At 37.7% G+C, this 27516-nt stretch overlaps 1 protein-coding gene across 1 annotated transcript; it reads left to right on the forward strand.

The window, feature by feature from the left end:
- Positions 1-54: 54 nt before the first annotated feature.
- LOC140240600 (uncharacterized) lies at positions 55-27455 on the forward strand. The gene is made up of 10 exons (XM_072320359.1): positions 55-97; positions 8000-8326; positions 9615-9935; positions 10389-10673; positions 11329-11349; positions 14062-14313; positions 24532-24666; positions 25616-25689; positions 26156-26287; positions 27234-27455. Exons 1-10 carry the CDS (start codon positions 55-57, stop codon positions 27453-27455), a joined length of 1812 nt encoding a protein of 603 aa, XP_072176460.1.
- The last annotated feature ends 61 nt before the right edge of the window (positions 27456-27516 follow it).

The following is a 27516-nucleotide window of genomic DNA, read 5'->3' on the forward strand; positions in this document are numbered from 1 at the left end:
AGCTGAGTCTTTGATCGTCTACCTTACTTGGCAGTACGACCTCACTATTCGGACATGTCGGGACCGGCGCTCTTCCGGATAAGGGATTTGGCCAGATGTGGGAGACTCAGTGTTTAATACACGCAACTGTATACCCAATGGTAGCTACATGTATAATGTATTAATTTTGAGTGAACATGTCCCATCCTCGTCAGCTGGTCTGCGTTCAGAATTCTCTGATTATTTGCTCAATGAACGATCGTCTGTACCGTACCCTTTTTTGATAAAAAAAAAAAAATCTGTTCATGTTTCTGCGGTGATATGAGAGTAGTAAATATCTGAATGCATGCTATTTAGATGAAAATTAGATGTGAATGTATGTTAATAATGTTGGGAATGATATGTAATTCATTGGAGTTACTGTAGGAATTATGATTGAGTTTGAAATTACTCCTTTTCCCGTAATTATCACTTATCAGAATGAAAAAAAAAAATCAAGCCGAGATCGCATCCGGATAATAGAGATATCCGGAAAAGGGAGGCCGGATAGGAGAGGTCGGACTGTATATTTTTTTTTTTTTTTTCGCCTGTACTGAGATTGAGCATAAAATAGTTTTTGCTTGAAAATCTAAGGATTGCAGCTGTTTTTCAAAGTGGCACGTCACTAAAGCACAGATTGGTTACAAATATACAGTTTTTTCATGTCTTTTGCCCATAATGGTTATACGTGTTGTGAAAATCGATAGGTCTGTTCACATTTTGTTTCATTTATTACAATAAGTAATTAGTAGGCCTAAATCCAATACCCTCAGTTGCGGTAGACTCTGTAGAAGATTAACACGAGTTTGTAAGATTGTAATTCATTCAGTTGAACACCTTTCTTAAATGAAAAAGGATTTGAGTAGTCACCTAATTATCGGTATTTTAATTTATTGTTGAAGACAAAAGCATATACGTATGATTCATAATACTATTATTATAGTCTATGTCAAGTTGGTCGGGTTCTTTCAGTGTATAATTCTGCTGCTACTAAGAACTACAGTTTGAATGTCTCTAATATGTAACGTGTCTGTTGGTATTTGAGAACATGACAATCATGATGACTTTGATTAAAGTCTACAAATTTTTAGGGTTGGAAATATGGTATTAAACCACCAAAAAACTTTTTGTTTTACTTTAAGCACTACTTTGAAACATGTAATGGATAATGTCAGATACATTTTACATTTCTGACTAAAATCACAATATTTCTCATGACAATAAAGGTTTGAAACTGCAATATTCATTTCAGACACAATATTTCTCATGACAATATAGGTTTGAAACTGCAATATTCATTTCAGACTTTTTATACAAGAAAACGCCAGACAGAGGAAAAGATGAAAGAGGAACAGCGTCAAAAAGCACAATACGAAAATTTATGTAACATTGACACGCAAATACAAAAGTGAAATTTAAAAAAAACTTTACGTATGCAATAAGTGATAGTTTTGTAAATTATATCCACGTTGAAATAGTGAAAGTTTCATTTTCAAAAGAATACAAATACGATTTTGACCACTTTGCTGCCATCAATTCACTTTAGAAATATAAATGGGGAAAAAACCCTCAATCTATGACGTTTATTTTACCATACGCTTCCAAATCCGGCATGATTGATAAGTTTTCGCAATGGACATGATGGATCGTAACGTTCGTGAATTATATCCCACATGCGGTTCATTACTGAATTTCAAAACTAACAAAATTCAAAAAAAAAAAAAATCTTATTGGAATGTCGTTTACCAGTAATTATTCCTAACCAGTCTGTAATCTTTTCACATGAAAAGATAATTTCAGTCAAGTCACTTCAATAAAGATTCAGCATAGATTATAAAATCAGGTGTTACCCTTTCAGTGAACATTATAAGCTATATTTAAAAAAAAAAACTATGGTAAAACTTCAATATGTCTGCTCAATTCATAACCCCATACTCGCTTACGTGCGAAAGAATGGATTAGATCAAATTTCATTCAAATGGCAGTGAGGCTTGATATAAACCTTCTTTTTTGTGTGTGTCCAGCGTTACTATTCGATCCAAAGGAAATAAGACGGTTGTGACTCCATTCTCGTAAACCATGTTGTGCTCAAACTCATTCATTTGTTACTGCTATGATATTGCCCACCCAAATGTATGTACTAGGTGCTACCATGGACCTAATATACCATAGAATATTCACGGCAGTCATTCTCTGATGTAATGATCGTCACTGACACATGATTATGTGCATCTTAATGAGTACATTCAGATGTCTTGACAATAACGATTGTGTGATCATGCATCGTATCGTTTCCCTCATTTCAATCTTGTGTCGCTGATGTGCCTTTTTCTGACGGAAATGTTTTTGAATGAATACAGATGATGAGGAGCGGCAAAACCTGAGATCATGACAAATTTTGTGTCAAAAGATGGGCAATTGCTGATTCGCACATTTTCGCACCTGTTCTCTACCATTACCACCCCATTTTGCTCTGGAATAAGCTGCGGAAAAGTGAAATATTGAGATCATAAATGACAATCATTCTGCCAAAATGTTAACTTTCTTTTAAAATATTGCCTGCTTCTCCCAAGCGAAATTACTTGAGGCATGATTTCCTAACATACACCACAACTGCACAGTCACTTTACTTGATTTTTGTGAGTTATTTTCTTCTGCGCATATTGTTTTAGATTTCTCGAATCTCCGTCTTGTTATTCTCCCGGCTTACTGGCGGTGACGATCATGGGATCAAAGCAGTGAAGTATGCTTAAAATGTCTTTGTGGGGTTTTTGAGATGTACAGGTGCATGAATTAATTACGATACGATGAATGTCCTTGTATATAAGCCAGTTCGGAGTTAGCTCATGGGCACATTGGTCCGAATGACCTTTCTTTTTTCTCAGTCGGTTAAGGGGCTCTTCACTCGTTTTCAGAGCGACATAATGCATAAGCTTTACGAAGCGATTTATGGTATTCATCAATCCTGCTTAAACAAAGAATGAACTCGCATAGACCAGATGGCCAGGATGATCCGTCAATTAACATTTGGGAAAGCGTCCATTTCATTATCTTACATTGAATGTAAGAACAACCTCTTTCTATCGATATTGCCAAATACCACTTTTGCTGTCAGGTGGATGTGCTGGCAAGCAGCATTTATAAGGATTACATGAATAATCATTATACATAATAATACACCACAGACGCTTATCCCAGTGACTTAAAAAACCAACGTGCCTGTTGGTCCGAATGACCTTCTTTCTGCTCATGCGCAAAGTGGAACTCCGAACTGGCTTATTAGGTCCATGGTGCTACAAAAAAAAAACATTTCCCACTTTTGATCCTTAATAGTTCGAAAACTACATATCAGATAACACTGTCATTGCTATGAGTACTGTGTAATAGCTTAATAGTGTACAATTTAGTTGGAGGTAATTTGAATATGAAAGCATGAAGTATTTTCATTAAATCCATGGTTTATTTTAAAGTTAAGTGCAAGACTTTGGTCAAATTTGAACATTCTGTACAAAGTTGAACTTTACGCAGGAATCAGTGGTGTGTATGTGAGTGTGTGCTTACAATGACCCTAAACAATAGACATGAATACCATAAATATCACCTTTTTCAGAGATCTTGCTGACTAGACCTCTGGTCTCTTGCTCCAAGACATATTAATAAGTTCTGATGGATTGCCCTGGACACTGCTGGTCTGATTACATGGTAAAGGTTAAAATGCATGCATATGAAAAAGAGTAAGCCTAATTATGTTTGCATGTGCTTGCATGCACAACATTTCAGGATGAATAAAGATTAGCTGTGATAGTGGAATTTCTCATTAATATGTAATAGGGCATTAAAACCCTAACTATTGTGTAGGACCATTGTCTGGGTGTCAACTACAACTACACACTCCCACACACACCAATAGTTTATTGACCCTTGTGCAAAGTTGGTACAGAGGGTTGAAAGTAGAGGAAAATCTGGACCCTAACTTAAAGGAAACCAAAACCCTAAGAGACATGTGTATTGAGTGAAAGCAGAAACATTAGTAGCACACATCAGTCGTTGAAAGCCTGAGGAAAATCGGAACCCGATGCAAAAGTTATGAATAAAAGTTTTGATGTTAGAACTGGATGAGGAGACTACTAGAGATTATGCCGTCATGTGGAGTGAAATTATGCACGAATTATAAGAGAGATGCAAGTACTGATTTGATAGTCAGTATTAATCATATACAAGGTGTCTTCGTGGACATTTATACAGTAAAGCCATGGTAAAGGCCCTGTTTGTAGTGACTACCTGTCCATTACAGCCATTTGACAGGTTGACTGTAGTAATGGTCAGTACAGACCAGGGCCGGCGGAACCGGAGGGGGGGGGGGGGGGGGGCTCGGCACCCCCCCCCCCCCCCCGTTGTTTGCATCATACAAAGGAATACATAAGGTGTCACCACTTTCGGCCACCCCCCCCCCTTTTTTTTTTCTTTTACCGCGCCCCGGAAGTGCTAAGTGGTTTTTTGTATTTTGTTTTTTTGGTTTTGGTTTTGGGGTTTGTTTGTTTTGTTTGTTTGTTTTTTTTTTTTTTTGCTTTACAGCTGAAGAAAACCCGGATGTGGAAGCGGAAGATGAGCTGAAGACCTTTATCTTTATATATATATATATATATATATATATATATATATATATATATATTATATATATATATATATATGTATATATATTATATATATATATATATATTTATTTATGCTTTTTAACTAATGAAACCCGGAAGTGCCCCCCCCCCCCCCCAACTTCAGAAAACGTGGCGCCGGCACAATACATAAAAGAGCACTCAGTAGGAAGATAATGATGTCAGGAGTGAAATACAACATACCAGAGTTTGTTGTCACGCCTGTAGACATCATTATAATTTTTCGGTACATATACAAACGCCTGAAACAAATACATCCTCTTTACAGATGGAACGCATACCATTATTTGTTTTAAAGCTCTTGAATGCTAAGCAACAAATTATGAGATCAGTTGAGAGGGCTGCGACACCTCCTTCACCTGTACAACGCATGCTCTCTTTCAAACCACAATGCGACATTGGCTGTGCTGTGGAATATTCCTACACTATTATAAAACTGTAGTGCTTGCATTACCTATTAATGGAGCTTAATTGAATTCGGAAAAAATATCATAATCGAGAGCAGGAAGTGGTCACTGCCAAGAGACACGCAAAGACAATTATACAGCGCAGACTTAGTATGCTTTGCTTACTTGAGACCACACAGTATTATGCAGACTGAGAAGATGAGGCGATGAGGCACCGTGAAGCTATCACTATGAAGACGAATAGGCTTATCTTGGCACTCTGTTTGTTCGTCTCTTTGATCTTATCCTGCGTCTCGGAAGGTAAAGGCCACTAACTGTCGATCATGTACATAATACGATATATAGATACCCATTTTTCCGTGTTAATGCCCTTAGAAACGTCAGTATTAAGCGCTATATAAATGTTATATCGTTATCATAATTGTTATTATTTCAGAAGCTATTTTCTCCTATGTTTTTGTTTCAGTTCGAGTGCGAGGTTTTGTATTATTGACACGTGCTGACGTTTATCGATAGCCACACGCATTTCAGTATGTGTCTTTATTCCATAAAAAAAGACCGCCCATTCTAATCTGAATGAGTATAGCTATGCAATTTATGACATAATTGTATTGAATGAAAAAAAAAATCACTGAAAATAATTTTAAATTAAAGATAACTGATCTTTTTGATACTTTTTGATAGTAATCATCCTATTTGTCACTAGTCGTAATGGAAAAAAAAGAACAATAAGAATTTTATCTCTGTTAGAAGTAAAATAATCTCATATCTTTTGACTGTTTCATGTCCCTATAGAAAACGCTTTATACTTAATACTTATACCAGACTGTAGCGATAGGTGTGTTCTGTCAGAAAGCTTTTGTGACACACTAGTTTTTGCTTCATAACTTTCCTCCTTTTTGTATCGTTATTTGAGCGTAGAGATTTTGGGACTGCTTTCGTATAAATCCTCAAAATGTCTTACAAATTTAAAACAAAATTGCAAGAATATAGGAAACGAAACAACAAATCAAAACCCCAAGGGAAAAGGGAAGTAATGATGGATGATAATGGTGGAAATGTTAGATAGATATTAAAGCTGGTTAACACTGGAAAGTTCTGTACAATGTCATCAGTCACGCCAATTTCATATGATTTTTGTCTTCAGGAACGAGTGAGCTTACAATGTCAACTTTCGTCCAAGGACAAGGAGTCGAGGGATTTGATGTGGTCATTACTTGCACGTATCGTCCGCAGTCCATCAATACTGGGAAATTCTACCTGGGGTGGTTTGTGGATAATGATGTCAAATTGGGAGGTTGCAGGCATGAAGACCATTCTATTGGAATACAGTGTAACCCCCAAGAGAGGAACACTTCTAAGTACATATTTACGGCCGATGGCGTATGCTGTGGGAATATTACCATAAAACGACTCACCAAAAACGATGAAAAGACTTACCGCTGCCAGGCAACCACCGAGGATGGCCTTGGATCTAGTGACACTAGTCTCACCATTATACATCCCCGTATGTTCACTGTTTCTTTATTATGTCATGGTTACCTTTTACCTGAAACAACATTAAAGGGATGGTACAGTATTGGTGAAGGTGAAAAGTGGGCTTTTAACTTTTTGCGAGATACCAAGAAAACACTTATGAAATAGTAATGAGCATACCATTTTAAGAGGAATCCAAAGTTTATTTGATGAAAATCGGGTTTGGCATGACTGAAACATGCAAAAACAAAGTAAAATAAAGCAATCGTAAAAAAGCGTGGGTCCCGCACTTATTAGAATCGCTCTGTTTTGGATATCTCAGCCACTTCAAAACCAATTTTCATCAAACAAACGTTGTTCTTTCATATTTCATAAGAGGTTTCTCATTATCCAAACAAAAATGTTAGAAACCTGAAATCAGGTCTGAACCAAAACTATACGATCCCTTTAAAGCGACATATTCCCATGATTACGATAATCAGTGGTGTTATTCATGTAGCTGTGTAGGGAAGTGGAAGAGAACTCGCACCTCTCTGATCGGCATTATCCAGAAACATTAAAGGACGTTTAAGTTGCCTCTAAAGCCATTGTGTTCGAGGCATACCTTAACGCCCTTATCATTCTCACCCGATTTATTCAATTTGTGAAATAGCATGTAGTGAACAGTATGTTTACACTCTTATGATTTCTCTCTCTCTCGCTCCCCCCCCCCCCATCTCTTTCTATGCATCATAATCGTGTGTATTATATTGTATATCATATTAGATTTATGATATTATAATACACTGGTTATATTCATTTTCGTGGAAAGAAAATAGTTAAATGATAATACACTGTACTTTTTTTCATTACTTAGTACCTCAGCATGCATATTGATAAATGTATAAGTAAAGACAGATATCTAGATATGACATGCATGTTGACACACATAACAATTATATTCACGTATATAATGCGTGTACTAATAATTATATCTGTAAACATTATTGCTCAGACAGATTTTATTCGACACTGACTATCTACATCACACAGATCTATTCCTACATAAAGCTGCCATGCGTCACTAATAGTTTTATAATGGGACAAGTGAAAAAGATTACTTGCATCCATGTTTGATTATGTATAGGATGCTTATGTATGCAAGATGAGATGCGTATGTATGTGTACATGTATACATATACCACTATGATAAAAAAAAAAAGTTGTATATGTGCACATGCATATGAATAGGTTACGTACTTGTACGTGTATATTGATAAGATTCATACAATTCCATAGGCCCTACTTACATATATCATTGCCTATTCCTCTCAAATGTAATTTAGTTGATACTGTCTGACTGTTAGTTGTAATGTCAGATTTTGCATATTCTTTCGATTGTGCTTTTACTGGGTTTGTTGATGCTTTTTCCCCTTAAACGAGTAGGGCTGCCAGATACACATGAGTTGACTGGTACTAACAACCTTCAAGTTAACCAAACTCAGAACATCTCGTGCATTTCTGCGGGCAGCTACCCGGCCCCGACCTTCCGCTGGTACATTGATACCCGAGAAGTCACTGCTGACGCCGTAACCCTCCAACCCGAGACCGATGGGCAGGGTGGGCGTGGAGAGGTCGTTAACGCAACGAGTATTCTCACTTACAGGCCTTCGCGAGGGGACCACAGGAGAACCCTTGTGTGCAGCCTGAGTCTTCGCGTCTCGCCTTCAAACCTCACTGTTTTAAATTCTTCGGTCATCCTCGACATCCAGTGTGAGCTTGAATGCTTTTTTCTCAATTCTTTTTCAGAGAGAGGGGTCACTCAATATTTAAGTCGATATCTATATCTAGTTGAGAACCAGTGATATCACAGTCTTGCAAATTCATACCCTAAACTTATATAGGGGCCTTAATGAAGTCGCGATGTTATCTTCCATAATATTTATAATGTCAGTATGTAAGATAATCAAAATTAACAACTACGACCTCTTACTCACAATGGCCAACATAGTTATATCACAACACCCATGCCATTGTTGATGGAATGGGGAAATTAATATCTGTTTTCATTAATAAACAAATTTGGGTTTCGATCAATTGGAGACTTGTAATTCAATTATATTTTCATTAATATATTATGTTTACGTTCAGTAAAAACATTTAAAACCGACCTGATTTGATCATCCAATGCCAAATCATAACAGAATATCACTTCATACTGTTCTGCTAACTTAAATTTGTTTAATAAATGAGTAAAACCGAATATACAATTAAGTGGCTCTGTGGCTCATGTTCAAGTGTCCTAAGCGTTCTGTAACTTTCCCCATTGAAATGTGAATCTGAGTGAAAGTAAAAACCCTGTCACCTCGACGGAAACAGATTTACTACACTAAATTGCAACGATGGCATGTTTGTTCCTATAATTCATACACGTATTTAACTACGAAAACCGCACCATTGAACGAATGAGCTTGCCAACGATTCCCTTTCAGTGTTCGCACTACTTGATATATGAAAGTCACGTCATTTTCGAAATCTTCACTGTGCTTCTATTGCTTAGTCGCTTCACATGCAGGAAATGATATACATATTGATATAATAACCGATCTTTAGATCCTCGACGCAAATACTGAGGCGAATGTGCAGAACACCATTTTTGGTCTATATTTTTTGGTACCCTTTTATATAAGACGTTAACTGGAATGTTATATTCATGACGGAGCGTAATATTTTAACTGTTTTTTGTCGACGCATTAACTCATGTGAAAAAATACCGTTAGCACGCCTTTCATTGTTGCTTTTCAGAACTTCCCTTTCACGCAGCATACAGATAATCATTTGTGTGTGTGTGTGTGTGTGTGTGTGTGTGTGTGTGTGTTTGTGTGTGTGTTTGTGTGTGCAGTTTGGATGTCTGAGAACGGATGGTTAACAAACACACAAACAAACACACCCACAATACACAGATGACCTTATAATAATATGCCATACATATTGTACAAGAAATTTCTTTAGAAGAACAACCCTCATTTCATCCTTCCTATACCTCCGAACTCTCTCGTAGATACAGCGATAATCTTTAGACCTAAAGCATCGACGAACTGGACCGGTGAGAGTTGTACTGCCTCCCTGTCATGCTCATCCGACGCCAACCCACCAGTTAATCACTTCCGCTGGGTCAAGGTTGGGGCAGAACGCATCTCCAACTCAAGTCGAACTCTTCACGTCATTCATGCTCCTGGAGGATTGGATGACAACGAGAGAATCGGAACACTTCTCATCGATGACGTCCAGGCCTCCGACTACGCCTCGTATGAGTGCATAGCCTATGACGAGGACGGGGAGCAAAATTTGACGAGTGCAAAGCTATCTCTTCTGAAACCCAGTAAACGCAAAATATAAAATATGTTATTATAGAGGTGGGGAAGTTTTGAAGAATGTATTACTATCAATTTTTTTTTTTAACTTGTCTTAATCCAGAAGGGGAAATATCTGTGTTTTCGAAAACATAGTGAACAAGTCCATTGGGGTTGGTTTTATGCATGTTAATGGGAAGACGTAACGCATATACAAAAATCGGAGATTTCGTGCTTGACATTATCAATAATGGAGATATTGACTGGAATGGACAATGAAGTAATGTCAGGATATTTGTTAGTGCACTTTACGCGAGACAGAATCATTGGTGTATCAATCTCAGCTATTAATTAATCTTTGAATGCTAGTTTTATTACGCTCTGCAAGGAGGAAATAACATAATTATTTGTTATTTACAGCAAATGTAGTAATTCTTCCTTCAAAGGCGATACGAATGATTATATTCTTGTGATTTCCCAAGGCCAGTTATACCGACCAAACATCACAGCATATCCCGGCAGAGCGTCAGCATCCTCCATCCACGTTGCTTGGCAACCAAACAGCAATGACAACATAGATGGCACTGGCAGAGTAGAATACTGCCCTGTTAATACGTCAGAGGAGGACTGCAACACCACCACCAGTGCATCAGGTGCAAATACCACCTTGACTGGACTCCAGTCGTTCACCTGGTATCGACTGACTCTTAACTTTACAAACTGCTCTGGGACTTTCACCACCCAACCCCTGCTGGCATCGACAGCTCGTATGAAACATTCTCTACTTTTGATTACTACACATGAACGAACAAAATGTATGGTGAAATGAGAGCAAATATTATTCCAACCAATATGTTTGAATTAACGTGTTTTCTTGATCATGTGTTTGTGTGTGTGTGTGTGTGTAGTGTGTGTGTGTGTGTGTCATCGTGTATTAAAAAAAAAGAATCAAGGGAGATAGATAACATGGTTAGATATTAGATTTACTTACTTAATGATTGTGATGATATATTTAACAATACTTAATTTCTGTAATAGTATTATTAGGCTTCGACTGGAGTATCGTTATGCAAACAAATGCTGAATATTTAATTATTTATGGAAATTTAAAAATACAAGTTATGTCCTATACAATATCAAAGTATTCTACAGTGGTAACTATTAATAAGCGATGACTGTGCAAAGTTGAGGGGGTCACGGTCATATCTATTATGCCTGCCTGATTGTTAGCAAAAGACCGGTGATATCATTTATTATACCAAAGTATGATAGGATTATTGTGAGGCGATGACGTCATCGACAGGTCTAATTTGCATGCTGTTCGATTGAGACTGATAGTACTGTTGCTGGCATGTAAAACAGACGTTTGAATTAATTTCTTATTTTTTCTGCATTTGTTTCTTCACCATGATCATGATGAAGCCTTGTCACCCTTCGAATATGGTAAGTGTTTCTATTACCCATACAGTTCACTCATTTCATTTCATTTCATTTCATTTCCGACGAAAGTATACAATAAAATTATGACAATTACGTATAAACAAAGTAAAGTACAATGTTACTTTGACATATCCAAATGAGATTTAAATGCACGTCATTTGTTTACAATGAGACAATAAACATACTTTAGATGAAGAAATATACATGGACAAAATGTCACTGAATCATAACAAAGAAAAAGTCGGAAATGGAGGGGACTGCTAAAAAGCCAAGCTTGTAGAATGCAGTCCCCTCGTGAGTAGTAAATTGTAGTAGTAATCAAACAAAACGATTTGACATATTCCTCGTGAAGTAGAACATAAAACAAGTACGCACACAAACGCACACACAGACAGAAACAGGTACAGTATCCTTTTTATAATCCATATCCACTTCCCCTATAGAAAATATTATGTAATTTCTATTTTTTTTTTGCAATCCATATATACATATATATAAATATATATATATATATATATATATATATATATATATATATATATACACACCATGTACAGACACAGTATCGGAAGTCGGAAGGAGCGAATCAGACATAGCTATAGATTTCAACAGTTTCATACCAAGCTTTCGCACCGTCTGACGTCTGACATCTGATGCCTGACGGACGGACCGAAAGCTCGGCGATCATTAAACCTGTCGAAATCCATAGCTACGCCTACCGCTGCTTCCAACTTCTCATTATATATATAGAGAGAGAGTAAGAGATAGACGATTGATTGATATGTAATATCATCATTGTGCCTGATGCAAAATGTAAACGAAATATAATATCCTTACCTATTGAACCAATTTCCTATGTACATAATTATTAACAGAGCACCAGTGCTTTCATGGTATGGTGGAATTTCCCTCTTACATACTGCAAGAGAACGGTGCACTAGTTCCTTGTTGTGACTTTCTTTGGTATAGGGTCTGGTCTGTTACACTGGCTTCCAGACAAGCGTTTTGAATCACTCATTTCTTTTTCTTTTTTTTTTCTTTTGCTCCTGTTTATTTAGCTCACCAACTCTTTAAACCACTTTTTTCTCTCTTTACCATAAATCTTATTTTTCATTTAAAGTTTGTCATAATAGGGTTTTTTCATATTCCCTTGTTGTCTGGTGTTCGTGTGTGTTTCAATTGCAGAATATTCTAAAACCATCTTATAATTGTTAAATTCATTACCGATTCCTTTTATTGGCAACCCATTTTGAGATTTTAAGTTCCTATTTTCTCCCCTCAGATTCAAAGATATTGTCTAAATTTAATTTCTCGTTCCATGCTAATTTTATGAATTTAACTATTTTTATCATTCTTTTTGTAATGTAAGTGTCACGCAGTTAAAGGTGTCAATTCGATGATGAGAAATCATAATTTCTCCAACAAAAATCCCCTAGGCTTGGTGGGTAAAATGTTATGCTTGAATTATCATTGCATTTCGTATGGGCCTACCTAATGTAAAGTAATATCATAATCTTTCCGTCAGTGGTCATTCCTCTATAATTATGCTCTATTAATGTGATTGGCTCACAACTGGTATTCTCCTGAAAAGATACTTGCATGATACATCGGTACATAAACATGAAGCACCGTAGTTTATTTTTCTTTGGCTTATGTCATTCTATTTTACGTTATATTATCTTTAAATACATTTTATCGACCACTTGAGATGAAAGCAAGTTAGATAATTGGAAGCAGAGGACATATCAGTTTCGTCTCTGTTGTATGGAATCAGAACTAAATTCTTAAATGCACTATGCGTGACGTGAGTAATCAATTTGGTTTAGTACTGCATCGAGATAGTTGAGAAAGCATTGTACTAACTTATGCACACATTGATTGAAAAGGTACATCAATCAAACATATACATTCAAGGGGACACAAATACACAAAGAGAGATGTTATAACTGAAATCTGCTGAAAAATAGAGAATGTAATGAGAATATATTGGTTCAGTTTCAGTTCAGTTTATTTTACACCAAGCATTAAAAACATACAGAACATACAACAAAACAAGAAGGTACACATGAAGTTCATAAATCATACAAGATCCAATGTGGAGGTATGAACACAACAAAGACAATGCCATTAGTAGAGGAAGCGGCAAGAAAGGGAAAAGACGTGGTGAGTACCTGATCCATGTGCTGTAACATTAGTATACAAACCATTGACAGTTTAAAAAATGTAGTTGACAAAACAGGAAAAGTCAAAATAATACAGACATTACAAAACAAACTTCGAAGGTATGAACGATAACAACGCAACAAAAAAAAAATACCCCTTTAGTTAGTTATGTGTATTATCTTCAAAGATTTTTTTATGGATGATGACGCTTTTTCTCTCGGGATAAGATACCATGTATAAGGATCCTGATATATAACTGAATTCTAAAAAATATGATTATAACATTGATATAGTCATTAATGTATAATTATGTATTATGTATAATAATATAGTTTATTATATGATTACTAGTATTTTTGATAAAGTAGCTTAAAAAAATATTCCTTGTAATGCAGTGACTATACAGCATCATTAAAAAGATTCTTTTCCTGTATTTGATGATGACCCTATTTCAAAAGATTTGAAACTGGCTTTATCCAAAACTTCGAGTACGAAAGATGCGGAATCACCTTACACTTTTGGTGATATTAATGATAATTGTCTTTCTTTAAGGCATCAGACTTGAGTACGACTGGCAGACAGAGACGTTGGAAGTATTAAAATCTTTGGAGAACCTCACCGTGCCCAATGACATCTGCTTTAAGCCTTTCAAGATATTAGATCCCATAGACTGTTCAAGACCTAAGGAGGACCAATGCGTTTCGGCTGGCTCCACTCTGCACAAAGTGGTTCCCCTGAAGAGTGGGTTTGTGGGCGTCGTCAGCTACGGCCGGGAAATTTGCAGCGCCCCATCTTTCATACGAGGTGAAGATTACTGAAAGTTCGTTGTTCTGCATCTTATATAACGCATACTGATCTCACACCAGTTAATGAAATGGACCCTCCTGTGATGAGCCCTGGCACTCGGCTGTTTAAACATAATGGAGCAAATAGTGGGGGTTGCCAGAAAGTAGAAATAATTGGCTTTGGGTCGATGATGACTTGATGACTTTATCAGGAATTTACTTCTTAATGTCACCATTTAGTTCTAGATGTTATTTCTGTAAAGTATGCATTGTTTGTTTTTGTACCTTTTTTTACATTCCTTCGCACATACATTAAAAGCATTTTTCTTTAAATATGCATACGTATTTCCTTTTAACATTTTTTTTTGTATTTTGGTTTGTCTTTTGCTCGATGGAAACAAAAAAAAAATTGAATTGAAACAGTATCCACCCATTGGCGGATGCTGATTTTTTCACTTAAATTTCCCTGTTCTTGACTGATAGTGGGGTGCCCTGGCACTCAGTCATTTCAAATTCATGTAAAAGTTTCAATTTTGGTACCAAATTGAAGGTTATGATTTGTAGAACAATTTTGGTTCGAGTGTCAAGCATGTATCATAAAAAATTCAAAATGGCCGCCAAAATCCAAAATGGCCGCCAATTTCAAGGTTTTTTTTCGCATTATGACTCGTAACTCTTGTACTATTGAGTCTAGAATGAAGATTTTGCTCTCTATACCTATGATTGCACATGTCAGGAATTGAATACGAGTAAAATAAACACATTTAGAGCACATCTTCAATTCAAAATGGCCACCAAAATCCAAGATGGCTGCCGTTTTCAAGCTTATTTGCAGTATGACTCGTAACTCTTGTAGTATTGAGTGTAGAATGGAGATTTTGGTCTCTATACCTATGATTACACATGTGAGGAATTGAATAAAAATAAAACGAACACAATTAGAGCACATCTTCTAGTCAAAATGGCCGCCAAAATCCAAGATGGCTGCCATTTTCAAGCTATTTTGCGTTGTGACTCGTAACACCTGTACTATTGAGTCTGGAATGGAGATATTTGTCTCTACACCTTTGACTACACATGTGAGGAAGTGAATATGAATAGAATTAACGCATTAGAGCACATCTTCTATTCAAAATGGCTGCTAAAATCTAAGATGGCTGCCATTTTCAAGCTACTTTGCATAGCGACTCATAACTCTTGTACTATTGAGTCTAGACTTTAGATTTTGGTCGCTATGCCTATTATTGCACGTGGCAGGAATTGAATAGAAATAAAATGATCACAAGTAGAGCACATCCTCTATTCAAAATGGCCGCCAAAATCCAAGATGGCTGCCATTTCAAGCTTATTTGCTTTATGACTCGTAACTCTTGTACTATTAAGTCTAGAATTTACATTTTGGACTCTATACCTATGATTGCATGCATTATCAATTGAATGAAAATAAAACGAACACAATTAGAGCACATCTCCAATTCAAAATGGTCGCCAAAATCGAAGATGGCTGCCATTTTCAAGCTTATTTGCAATGTGCTCGTAACTTTTGTACTATTGAGTCTAGAATGGAGATTTTGGTCTCTATACCTATGATTGCATGTGTGGGGAATCAAATAAAAAAAAAAAAACCCACACAATTGGTGCATGCATTCAATTCAAAATACCAACCAAATCCAAGATGGCTGCCACTTTCAAGTTTCCTTTTTTTCCGCATCATGCCTCATAAGATTCATACTTATGCTATTGGTAATAACAGTCTCTCCACCCATTTTATTTACTTGTATGAGGAATTGACTGCTAAACAAATAGACATCATGGGGGCATATCTTCTTTCATTATTACATAAACAGTTGCTCTAAGAAATCTGTCCACAATGCATTAAAGTAACAGAATGGTTGACAAATTATCCAAATATACATATTTTTGTGGTCGCATTGAAAATGTTGTAGTCTAGCAACTTCTGGCATGTAAACACAATCTGACATGTGCACTTCAGCTTTGTCTTAACACATTTGCACTGAGAGCAGGCATTTGGGCAGGTGCACTTCGCATCCAGGTGAAAAACATCCTTAACGAGGAGTAGCATGGTCCAATAAATGGGAAGCAGCTTGCCGTCTTCTTTTTTCCATCCATGGTTCATTGGCCAGGTTGTTGGCAGGCATCACTAACATTAAGGCTGGCTTCCAACGACGCTTGAAAACTGGCCTAGTGCTCATGGATCTTTCATCAGCATACGGCAGTGTGGAGACGAGGTCTCCTTCTGAAATTTTCTCAAATCCTGAATTGCCAGACTACTCTGCGCTGCTTGTCTTTGGTCTAAAATTCAGGGTCACTCTGGGTAAACAGACCAGCTCTGTGTTGGTTCTGTGTTGGTTCCATTCCTTTTCAACACATACAGGAGTGACATGCCCACCACTTCATCCAGGAAATTTACTTATGCAGGTGACCTCGCCCTTACATCTCAAGGAAGGTCCTTGGATGACATCAGCCAAGTCCTAACCCAAGGTCTGAAGACAATGGAGGAGTACTTCACCTTCTAGAGACTTAGCGCCAACACTTTGAAGACTACCATTACTGCTTTCCATTTTAGTAACCATCTTGCCAAAGCTAAGCTGAAGGTTGCCTTCTGTGGCAAGCCTGGAAGCATTAAGGAGTTTCCAAAGGACCTTGGATGTTAGACCGCACTCTCACTTTCCAAGAACACCTAAAGAGAGTTGCAGACAAGTTGAAATCATGGGTCAACATCATCAGGAAACTCGCAGGAAACACTTGGGGTTCAAAAGCCAGTACTCTCCGTACTGTAACACTGGCCCTCGCCTACTCAACTGCAGAGTACTGCTCGTCTTCGTTGGCCAAAAGCTGCCACACGAAATGAGTGCACTCAAGTCTACCCTCTTCACTGGCTACCTGTTTTGGCACACATCACTCCCCCCTTCCTACGCAGGATGGAAAGGATGGTAAGTGTCGCCAATGCCATCAATGCTGACCCTGACCTCCAAATCCACGACGACCTGAACAACTTGCCATCAATGCGCCTGAAATAACGCAGCCAGTCTAGATTTTCCTTCCATCACGCTGGAACACATTGACTCCAAAAGTGAATGGCGCAGATGCTGGTCTGTTGCTGTCTCGAACACAACTCAAGTCACATGCAACACCATCACTGACCTGACTTTAAAGCCAGAGGGCTTCAACCTCCCTCAGAAACAGTGGCTCACCCTAAACCTCATCTGAAACCTCCATGCAAGGACATATGTCACCGTCTACACAAATGGGGTTCTTGGCTAGCCCAGCGTGTGACTGTGGCCATCCTTTCCAAACTCTGTGCCACATTGTGGAAGACTGCCACCTGCCGAAGTTCCCATCAGGGCTCACAGAACTTATTCAAGCAAGTACGCGATGCTACCCTGAACTGGATCTGCATCTTAGATATCAACCTATAAGTCTATAACCCCTCATCTACGACAGGAGAAAAGATAGACATGTGGGCTGTTACCCAGGCATTCGATTAAAAAATAATTCTCTTAGATGTGGATACAAAACATCTCTGGATGGAGGAATTCTCTCCACGTCCATAGTCTTCTGTGAGAACAACTTTACTTGGACGAGGTCAACATCATTGTCTTCACGTGATTCAGTAAAGTAAAGGACTGTCAACAATACTTGCAAATTGTCCCATGGGAACGGCATTTCATGCATCAACATGCAGCGGGATCGCTTACCCTTGAACTTGAAGGAAGAAGTACTATCTGATCCAGTTCATGCGTGGAAAAGGGTCATGGTATGCACACTGTCGCACCCAGGTTTGTTGCTATACTGTTCAGGGAGATCATTTAGTTGTATTTCTCATTTTGAAGGAGATCCAGATTTCTTTAGTCGGTTTCGACTAGAGCGTTGATGTGATGGAAATCACTTAGAAGGATTGTGACAACATTTTTATAGTGTCTCCAGTATACATCATTCCAAGTGATGAAGAATAGAGAGCATTGGGCAGATGTACTATGACGTGTGTCAATTTGCACTGATCTATCGGTGAACCGTTGCCAGCATGGAGCACTTGATTGCCTGACATGACATAGACACTCTGTCATCAGCAAAATGCTCTCCTATGATCTTACTGGACAAGAATGAGAATAAAGATCCTCCTTGTTGCTAGAAACTTTTGACATGACAATTTCCCAGAATTATTGCGGAACCAGATACTCGTCATGTGCCCTTTCCACGTTATTCTCTTGTCCCTCCTTTGCTTGATACTGGTCCCAGACAATCTCTAATCTTGACAATCACTTCAAGTTGTGGCAAATACCTGGGCAGAACATCTTGTTTAAATCTGATGAAAAGTTGTTGCCTCGGATAGTATAGTAGGAAAGGTCAGCTGCCTTTTTATGCAAGCTTGTACAATGCTTGGTTAACTACCAACACAGGGACTTGGTGTAGGTCGTGGTGCGCAGTTTTCTCTTTCACCCGTTTCACTCCATGTGAAATCATTCATGGAGAGGCGGCCTTTTCATGGTAAAGTGGCAAGGAGGCTTCAATGTTTTGCTTTTTCTTTTTTTCTTTTTTTTTTTGGGGGGGGGGGGTCCCTGGTTGTCCAACAGTGTTGAGCTGCATGGTAGGAAGACTATGACGCTGGAGTGTGTATTTCTTTATCTTAGGATGTCATATAACTGCAGTCATCCATGCCTGTTCGTGCTGTTTCTCCTCATCAAGCAAATTCGTTACTACTGCAAACGGTTGCGCATCTTTCATGGGAGGTTGGGTGACATAATTTTGGCCCACTGGTGGTGCAAACATGTACGAACGAGGAAGGATGGGTTCACTGCTGCATGTTCCTGCTTTCTATGAGTTGATTCGTAAGCATTCTCTGTCCAACCCAGGCTTTTGTGATGAGTTAAACTGAAATATTAAGACGCCAGTTCCCTGGAAGGATGAGCTTTATTGCAGTACGTGGTGTGGGACTGTGATCCAGGTTATCCAGGACTGAAACTGTGAAAATGTCTTGATGCAATTTGTAGCACAGTCTATACAAGTTTTGTTCCTTGTTTAATCTGCAACAGCCAACGACAGCCTCTGCAAATCTAGATTCAGTGCTAAGGACTTTATTGTGTGACACGCTGAGACTATACTTGTTAAGTAGTTCCACTAAGGAGGTTCGAGAGAATGGAGCCACATTGTCTTATTTTCTTTGAAACAATGTTTGTGAAAGAATTGATGAAATAAGAATCAAAATTACTCGACTGGACTTGCCACTAAGCTTACATGATAATCTATAAGGAACTATACTTGATCATTGTACCACGGAATGAAGCAGAAAATGATAAAATCTGCTTTCCTGGAGGACACAGTTTCAAACATTTCGCATGATATAGCTCTGATTTACCCTTTTTCACATATTTCTGGACAGGATTGACTTTAGTTATATGATTATGTTTTATCATTAGGTGAAATTTCAGGTCTTTGATGATTTGACTGTCCATCTATTGAAAACTGACAGCTCATTATATAATTCAAGCCAGTTGGAACACCATGCTCTTGAACTTCCTTGGTTCTACAGTCCAGCTTCTTGCTCCTTGTTTGGGAAAGCAATCTGAGGAACAAAAACTCTGAAAGAGGCAGCTCACAATTCAGATTCGCAGAAAGAGAAGTTATATTTAGCATGGCTTTCTGACTCACAGAGTATCTTCCGGAATTCTCTTTATGGCATTGATTTGGGTTTTGAGAGGAGTTGACGGAAGAAATACAGATGTTCTTTGGAACCTTTTGGGGAAAAAAAAAAATCATCAAACCTGAATGCGGTTTCTTCATCCCAAACAGCTTTATTGAGAATAAATGCTGCCATTGATACTATACGTACTGCCTCATCCACGTGGTGTTCGAGTTGTATCTGATATGACCTTTTTAGCATCTTTTAACAAACGATTTAAACTAGGTCTTTCCTCTGTCAAACTAGGGATGTGTTCTGGTATTCTTTCCTCTAGGCGTGTATGGTTGACAGTTTTCTTGATTACATATTGTTCTAATGTTTCAGTCATCATATCCGTCACATCAGGATTTGTACAACTTGTTGTCTCAGATAGATGAAAGCAGGTTTTTTTATCACAATAGTCACGTGGGTGCGCTAGCAGTTCCAAGACCTTTCTTTGGAGTATAATGCCTCTGTAAAACATGGAGCTATTGACCCCCTATTCATCGAATGTGCTGAAAATGTAATTTAGGACATTTCTGGAAGATTTCGCTGTAATTCTTTCCTTATTATCATTTCCTTGTGATTATTTCATTTTTTATATACATTTTGTCTCTAAATAATTGTATTTTTTTTTTGGAAAAAAGCTTAAAAAATGGAATTTATGTAAATTTATGCAAATTAAGCAAAGGCATTAATTGTTTTTGTTTCTAAATGTGTCCAATAATCTCATTACCCTTGAAAATATCAGGTTCAGCACTTAAATCACTTCAAATGGAGAGTTTTATCCAATTTTTTGACAAAAGTCTAGAAGTTGGTGGCCATCTTGGATTTTGGTGGCCATTTTGAGTATTTCTTACTTGTGTGCTTGACACTCAAACCAAAATTGATCTATAGACAATTACCTTTACAATGGTACCAAAAATTAACTTTTACATCAACTTGAACTGAAAATCAAAAATAACACATGCAAGGTCCCCCACTATTACGCACATCACCTGAGACGCGCTGCATTGACGCTTGATAAACAGCAGCAGCGGCTTCAGGGACAGCGCGTCTCTGGTGATGTGTGTCTTTTGCCTGAGACGCGCTGCCTTTGAAGATGTTGTTGTTGTTTATCAAGCGTTTTGATTGTGAGATCATGTTGTTGCCAAATTTTTACCTCCATAAAATAATCCTTATTACTCTAAAATCTCGTTCTTCAAAATAATCCCCTTAATCGAAAAAAAGCTACGACTATAATTTTTAAATCTTTTTAAGATAATAAAGATACCACTACCTTTGGAAATGAATGATGTTCCTAGGTGTACTGGGTTTGTACTTAGCTCTCTTTTGTATCGTCATGTAGGGTAGCCATAATGTGTCCATTTTTATCGCGCGCCTTCGTATCTTGTTATCTACTATCTTTGGTAGAAGTACAGATTTGCGGGCACGCGCGCTCTGCAGTACTCGCGCGCTATCGGTAAAGGTACGGTAACAACGGTACGGTACGGTAAAAGTTGTGCCAACGGTAAGCCCTCTCTTTACGTGAGTATTTTCCCGGTAGTCATGTCAGCTTTGCAACGGTTTTCAAACGGTAATGCCTGAATGAAAGCAGATCGGTAAGACAATATTTTACCAGTAAGGAACGGTTTTCCCGGTAGAGCATTTTAATACTTCATAGCGGTAGTGTAGCATACTGTACACATGAATGTATGCCATTTATACATGCATAAAATTTGCTATATATGAATGACTGCAGATCTGACACCGTAACAGAATGCCTGATCACATTTATATAATCATATATAATAATATATATATTCACATATATATTCATATATTCATATAATCATATATTCATATATTCATATATTTATATATTCATATATTCATAGTATGGACCTGTTGATCATTTGTGATTATTTGTAATTATTTGTAATTATACAGTTACAGACAAGCTTGATTTCACATAGACCATGCACAAAGTACAGCCGGGCCAAAAGCGGGGCCTAAGGCCGGACCCAAGGCCACGGGCCTTAGCCCAGAACCAGGGGCCCAGAGCCCAAGTGGGCCCAGGCCCGGGGGCCCAGGTCCAGGGGCCCGGTGGCCCAGGGGCCCTAGGCCGGGCCGAGGCCAGGAGCCTAAGTGCTGGCCCAAGGCAGGGGGCCCAGCCAGGGGCCACCAGACTGAGACCACTAAGAGTACCAGTCATGACTTGCTGTGATAATGATGTGACAGGCCTGTGCATACACATATTATGTAAATACACTGTACAGGGCTGTGCATATTATGTAAATACACTGTACACTAACTATACACAGCCCAGTCGCTGTATGAATCGCGACAGGGCTGTACCTGAGCAGCCCACAACACAGAGCAAACACAAAGCAAATTCTACGATTGCATTTAGTTTTGATACTTGACATCATTTTTTGTCACCTCAAACGCATCAAAGACAATCTTTATTAATGAGACTTCATACCGTACCTATTTTCCTGGGGTTATTTGTGGGAATTCTGCGATCTGGGCACTATTCGCAAATCTAACAACATGTGAAAATATCAACTCCTGATCATGTAACCTGCATGTGTACATTTCTGTGTTCACTGCTGTATTCCATGAACATGAATTCAACAATTATTGTTATATCCTGTAATATGAGCTGCCAGGACAAAACTCACATACGCTCTGATTCTGTATAGCAATCACTTTCAAAGCAATGTATTGATACATTGCTTTGAAAGTGATAATTTCATTTTTTATATACATTTTGTCTCTAAATAATTATCTTTTAAGGAAAAAAGCTTAAAAATGGAATTTATGTAAATTTATGCAAATTAAGCGAAAGGCATTAATTGTTTTTATTTCTAAATGTGTCCAATAATCTCATTACCCTTGAAAATGTCAGGTTCAGCACTTAAATCACTTCAAATGGGTGCGCTAGCAGTTCCAAGACCTTTCCTTGGAGTATAATGCCTCTGTAAAACATGGAGCTATTGACCCCCTATTCATCGGATGTGCTGAAAATGTATTTCAGGACATTTCTGGAAGATTTCGCTATAATTCTTTCCTTATTATCATTTCCTTGTGATTATTTCATTTTTCATATACATTTTGATCTAAATAATTGTATTTTTTTAAGGAAAAAAGCTTAAAAAATTGAATTTATGTAAATTTATGCAAATTAAGCAAAAGGCATTAATTGTTTTTATTTCTAAATGTGTCCAATAATCTCATTACCCTTGAAAATATCAGGTTCAGCACTTAAATCACTTCAAATGGAGAGTTTTATCCAATTTTTTGACAAAAGTCTAGAAGTTGGCCGCCATCTTGGATTTTGGCGGCCATTTTGAGTATTTCTTACTTGTGTGCTTGACACTCGAACCAAAATTGATCTATAGACAATTACCTTTACAATGGTGCCAAAAATTAAACTTTTACATCAACTTGAATTGAAAATCAAAAATAACACATGCAAGGCCCCCCACTATGAGAGGCAAAACAAAGATAGACAGTTTCCTTTATAGTTCTAAAGGAATAGGGAAATAAGCGTTGGTCGTTACAAGGAAATCTATACGCTTGTATCAATCAGGTGTGTAGATATAAGTCACTGATTACATGACTGGGAAGAGAGGGCTTCTATAGTTGCGGATATGAAACTGAATCGTTTTCTCCAAGGAGTATAATGCTTATCTTTTGTTAGATTTATAAATAGCTGAACAGGCGTATTCATAACCCTTCCTTGTATAATTCCAAAGAGCGTTTGTTTGTTGTTGTTGTTTTTTATTGTACAGCACCCATCAGTCAATAGCGTTTAGAGATTTTCTTATGGTTCTTTCCCTAAGACTGTCTGTAGAACTGCAATAGTAGGAATAGGTTGTGAGGAAACCATTGTGTTACATGATACTGTTACGTGTATTATCAGTCATGTCAGTGCGTTTCTTTTGCAACCGTATCGAACGTGCCTAATAGTGTATAAAGTTCAGTATACTGTCACCACAATGATTATGAACTTTAGATCCTTCATTCTTAAAGGCTGTCGAATGACTTTCGACTGCGTGCTGTCGAAATAGCTGATAACCAACAGTCATAGTCAGCTTTACTTCATACCTTTTGTCGTCCAGAGTTTTCTATTGAAGGATTCTCGTGTACAAGTTCTCTGGTTCGTTTTGTAGAAAAATTGTGCTTATCGCATTCACAATGAATCAAGATGATATGAGCAAGGTGAAACTCAGAAGTCCATATCTATACTCTGCAACCTCATCCACTTCGCACATTTCTTGGCAGTCTTATATTTAGCATCTCGCTGTTTACATCTGTCACTATACACGTGCATGTACTGAAAGATAAATCTGCAAACACTCATATCGGAACTATTTCAGTTCCGACATTACTCCGTATTTCAAACGTTTTGTTACATGACAATTAATACAGTTATTGCCGATAAGGCTGATTCTTTATTATTGTCAAAGCGCTTAGAGCTCAAATTATCTTTAAAACTGTATATGTGAATACGTTAATGTATGATCTATAAAGGCAACCATTATTGAAAATAAAAGTTTATATCCTTCACAGTTAAGGATCAACACTCTTCAGCCCCACACGTGAACCTACTGACGGTGATGGGTGGGACAGTGGGAGGAACTGTTGTGATTCTCTTTTTGGTATTTGGTGTCATTATACTGGCCAAGCTGTGCAGTAGAAAGAAAGGTAGGCCTATGATTACATTACCTATTCATGTTCCCATCCCATCAGTTTCTTACCAACGTCTTGTCCCCACCGTAGGCCTTAATATGGTAATATTTTCCAAAACTCGTTCCTCACACTCTTTCTTCATTTCTCCATCGACCTCTCTTTCTTCTCCCCACCCGTCCACCTTCTCTCTCTCTCCCTCCCTCCCTCTCTCTCTCTCTCTCTCTCTCTCCATATATATATATATATATATGTATATATTCATATATATACATATATATATATAGAGAGAGAGAGAGAGAGAGAGAGAGAGAGAGAGATTATTACTATATGAGATATACATGCATGTATATATATATATATATATATATATATATATATATATATATATATCCTGATCTTCTCAGTCTCTTTGTCTCTGTCTCTCCTCATAATTTTCCCCACCGTCATCCTCAATCTCTTTTTATTGTCCATTTCAGTTTCATTATTTCAATGTTTCTCCATGCACTTGCGCAAATTAATTCGTTATGAAAAATCAGCAGCGATCACCTTAAAATATAAATGACTGTACTTGAAGAGTAAATTTAAAAGAAGTATAAAATATCCAATTACGTGTATACAAAAAAGTTCATTTTTGCCGCATATTCTATCTAACAAGTAAGTAGAGAAGACCGTTATTGTCCATTTCTTTTGACTTCACGTTCTGTCTGTTCAATCATATAACAACTACTTTGTTTTTGTCTAGGATATACCAACATCGGCAGAAGAATATAGAAAAACAAAATTATCTTGCTAGTTGTGAGGACAGTTTCCTATGTTATTCATTTCTTAACATTTCTCTTTTTTTTTATCAACGCTGTCCCATCCAATACTTGTTGGCATAAGTTATCGTAATACGCAATGCTAAATAGAGGCTTGAAATTATTGTTTTCCTTTACTTGTTAGTCTCTTTTTTTCTCGCAAACAGCTACTAGACAGGATGAAACCTCTGCAACTTACCAAAGATCTGATGCCCCGGATCAACGTGGCGACGCAAGAACGGTAAGTAACACGAGGTACCCGTAACACGATGAGAAATGTGGAACATTTAGCCACCTCAAGCGGGAATTCCTTGCAATCATAATATCTATTCTGCTTTGTTACACTAACTCTGTCTGTCTTTCTTTCTCTCTCCCTCTCTTTCTTTCTTTCTTTCTCTCTCTCTCTCTCTCTCCCTCTCCCTATCTCTCTTGCTAAATCAATCTAAAGTAACCTAAACTTCGTAACCAATTCAAAATGGAAAGAGAATATCACGACTTGCTAAGCCTGCATCAACATTGCATTTAACATACTTTACTGTATGTTGAGTCAGCTACTTACTAACGCATTTTGCAGAGCTTGCAATCACTCAGTGATGTCAATGCGTGAAGGAAATTGGACTGAATTATAACAATCACTATTGATACACCATGACTACCACCACCGCCATCATTACCTTAATCTTAATCCTTATCACTGATGTTGTAAGGTTGACGAGGAAGGTTTGATATACGTCTCAGTATCACACGAAGAAACTCGCTCTAACCAGCAAGCGACGCCCATCCGAACCGAAGATCAAATCGTCTATTCCTCAGTCAGAACTGGAGACAATGGAATCCACGTGAGTAGAAAGTGCCAGTTACCTGACCAGGGCCCCGTTTCATTAAAAAAAAAAAAGTCGATATGATAGTGACTCTTGCTGGGTGCTATGGCAATTGTCATGTTAACGACAAGAATCCAGTTTCCTGATTGGCTGTTGCTATGGGAAGTTGCCATTCCAGCAAGAGTTGCCATCCTAACATCTTTTATGAAATGGGCCACAGGTTACAACTTTTTTCGTCAGCCTATTTGAGGATATCGCTCTCTGAAAGTGCAATTCCAGCCCCATTTTCATGTTTTGACCGATAAAAACAAAATGAGATCATTATATTCATGGAAGTTTCATCTAAATCGGATAAAAACTTTTTACCGTCATATTATTACCCCCCCCCCCCAAAAAAAAAGAAATAAAATCAAATTTCAAATAATTTGCCGAGATGCTCCTCTTTCTCTAAAGGTGGACATACCTATATGTTTAATATTTTTTCTTTCGTCACTAAGTTAAGTGACACCTTGTTTCTTTTTCTTTTAGTTCATGCGGCGATTTTCTTTGACTTACATGTACGTTATAAAAGTAGAAGTATGTAAGTATATAAATATTTTTTCTTCTTTCCCCTTGATGAAGTACATCATATTGGGAAAACGCAATGTTTGCAAGTGCTTCAATGAACTTTACGTTTTGTGCTTTTAAGAAGACATCCTCAAAAAGCTCTTACGAAGACCTCAAATTTATTAACCTGTACGCAATATTTCCAACAAGAAAAAACATACAAAAATATGTCCAAACTTAGAGTCAGTAAAACAGAGTTCTACTTTGTTTTGAGCATTTACTGAGTAAAATTATGCAGTATCTGTTTTATACGTTTTGTCCCTTTAAAAAATGAGGCACTTTTTCTATTAACAGTATGAAAGGGTAAAAATATGTAGATATAAAACTTATTTTATGTATGCAATAACTGACCTTACAGGTCGATGAGAACAATTTGGTCTACTTCAGTGTGGCACATCAACATCGCCCGGACTCGTCCGACGTCCACGAACTCGTCCAACCGGAAGAGACAACGATCTACTCCAACGTCAACGGCAAGAAGACTCCGGTGTCGGCCACGGACGCTCATGAGGACGATGTGCGTAAAACCGATGTCGTCGCTGAACTCTATGCCACCCCTTTCAAAGAATGCAAAGCCTAGGAGGTTTTTATCAACAGCAGCTGAGTCTTTGATCGTCTACCTTACTTGGCAGTACGACCTC

Source organism: Diadema setosum, chromosome 17 (assembly GCF_964275005.1).
Source record: "Diadema setosum chromosome 17, eeDiaSeto1, whole genome shotgun sequence".
Lineage (NCBI taxonomy): Eukaryota > Metazoa > Echinodermata > Echinoidea > Diadematoida > Diadematidae > Diadema > Diadema setosum.

What these genes read in the sequence shown, in the direction of transcription:
- LOC140240600 (XM_072320359.1), top strand. Translation starts at nt 55, where the DNA reads ATGTCGGGACCGGCGCTCTTCCGGATAAGGGATTTGGCCAGAT. An exon ending in GCTATCTCTTCTGAAACCCA is followed by an intron (nt 9,936 to 10,388) that starts GTAAACGCAAAA and finishes TGATTTCCCAAG; the next exon opens with GCCAGTTATACCGACCAAAC. An exon ending in CTTGTCACCCTTCGAATATG is followed by an intron (nt 11,350 to 14,061) that starts GTAAGTGTTTCT and finishes TCTTTCTTTAAG; the next exon opens with GCATCAGACTTGAGTACGAC.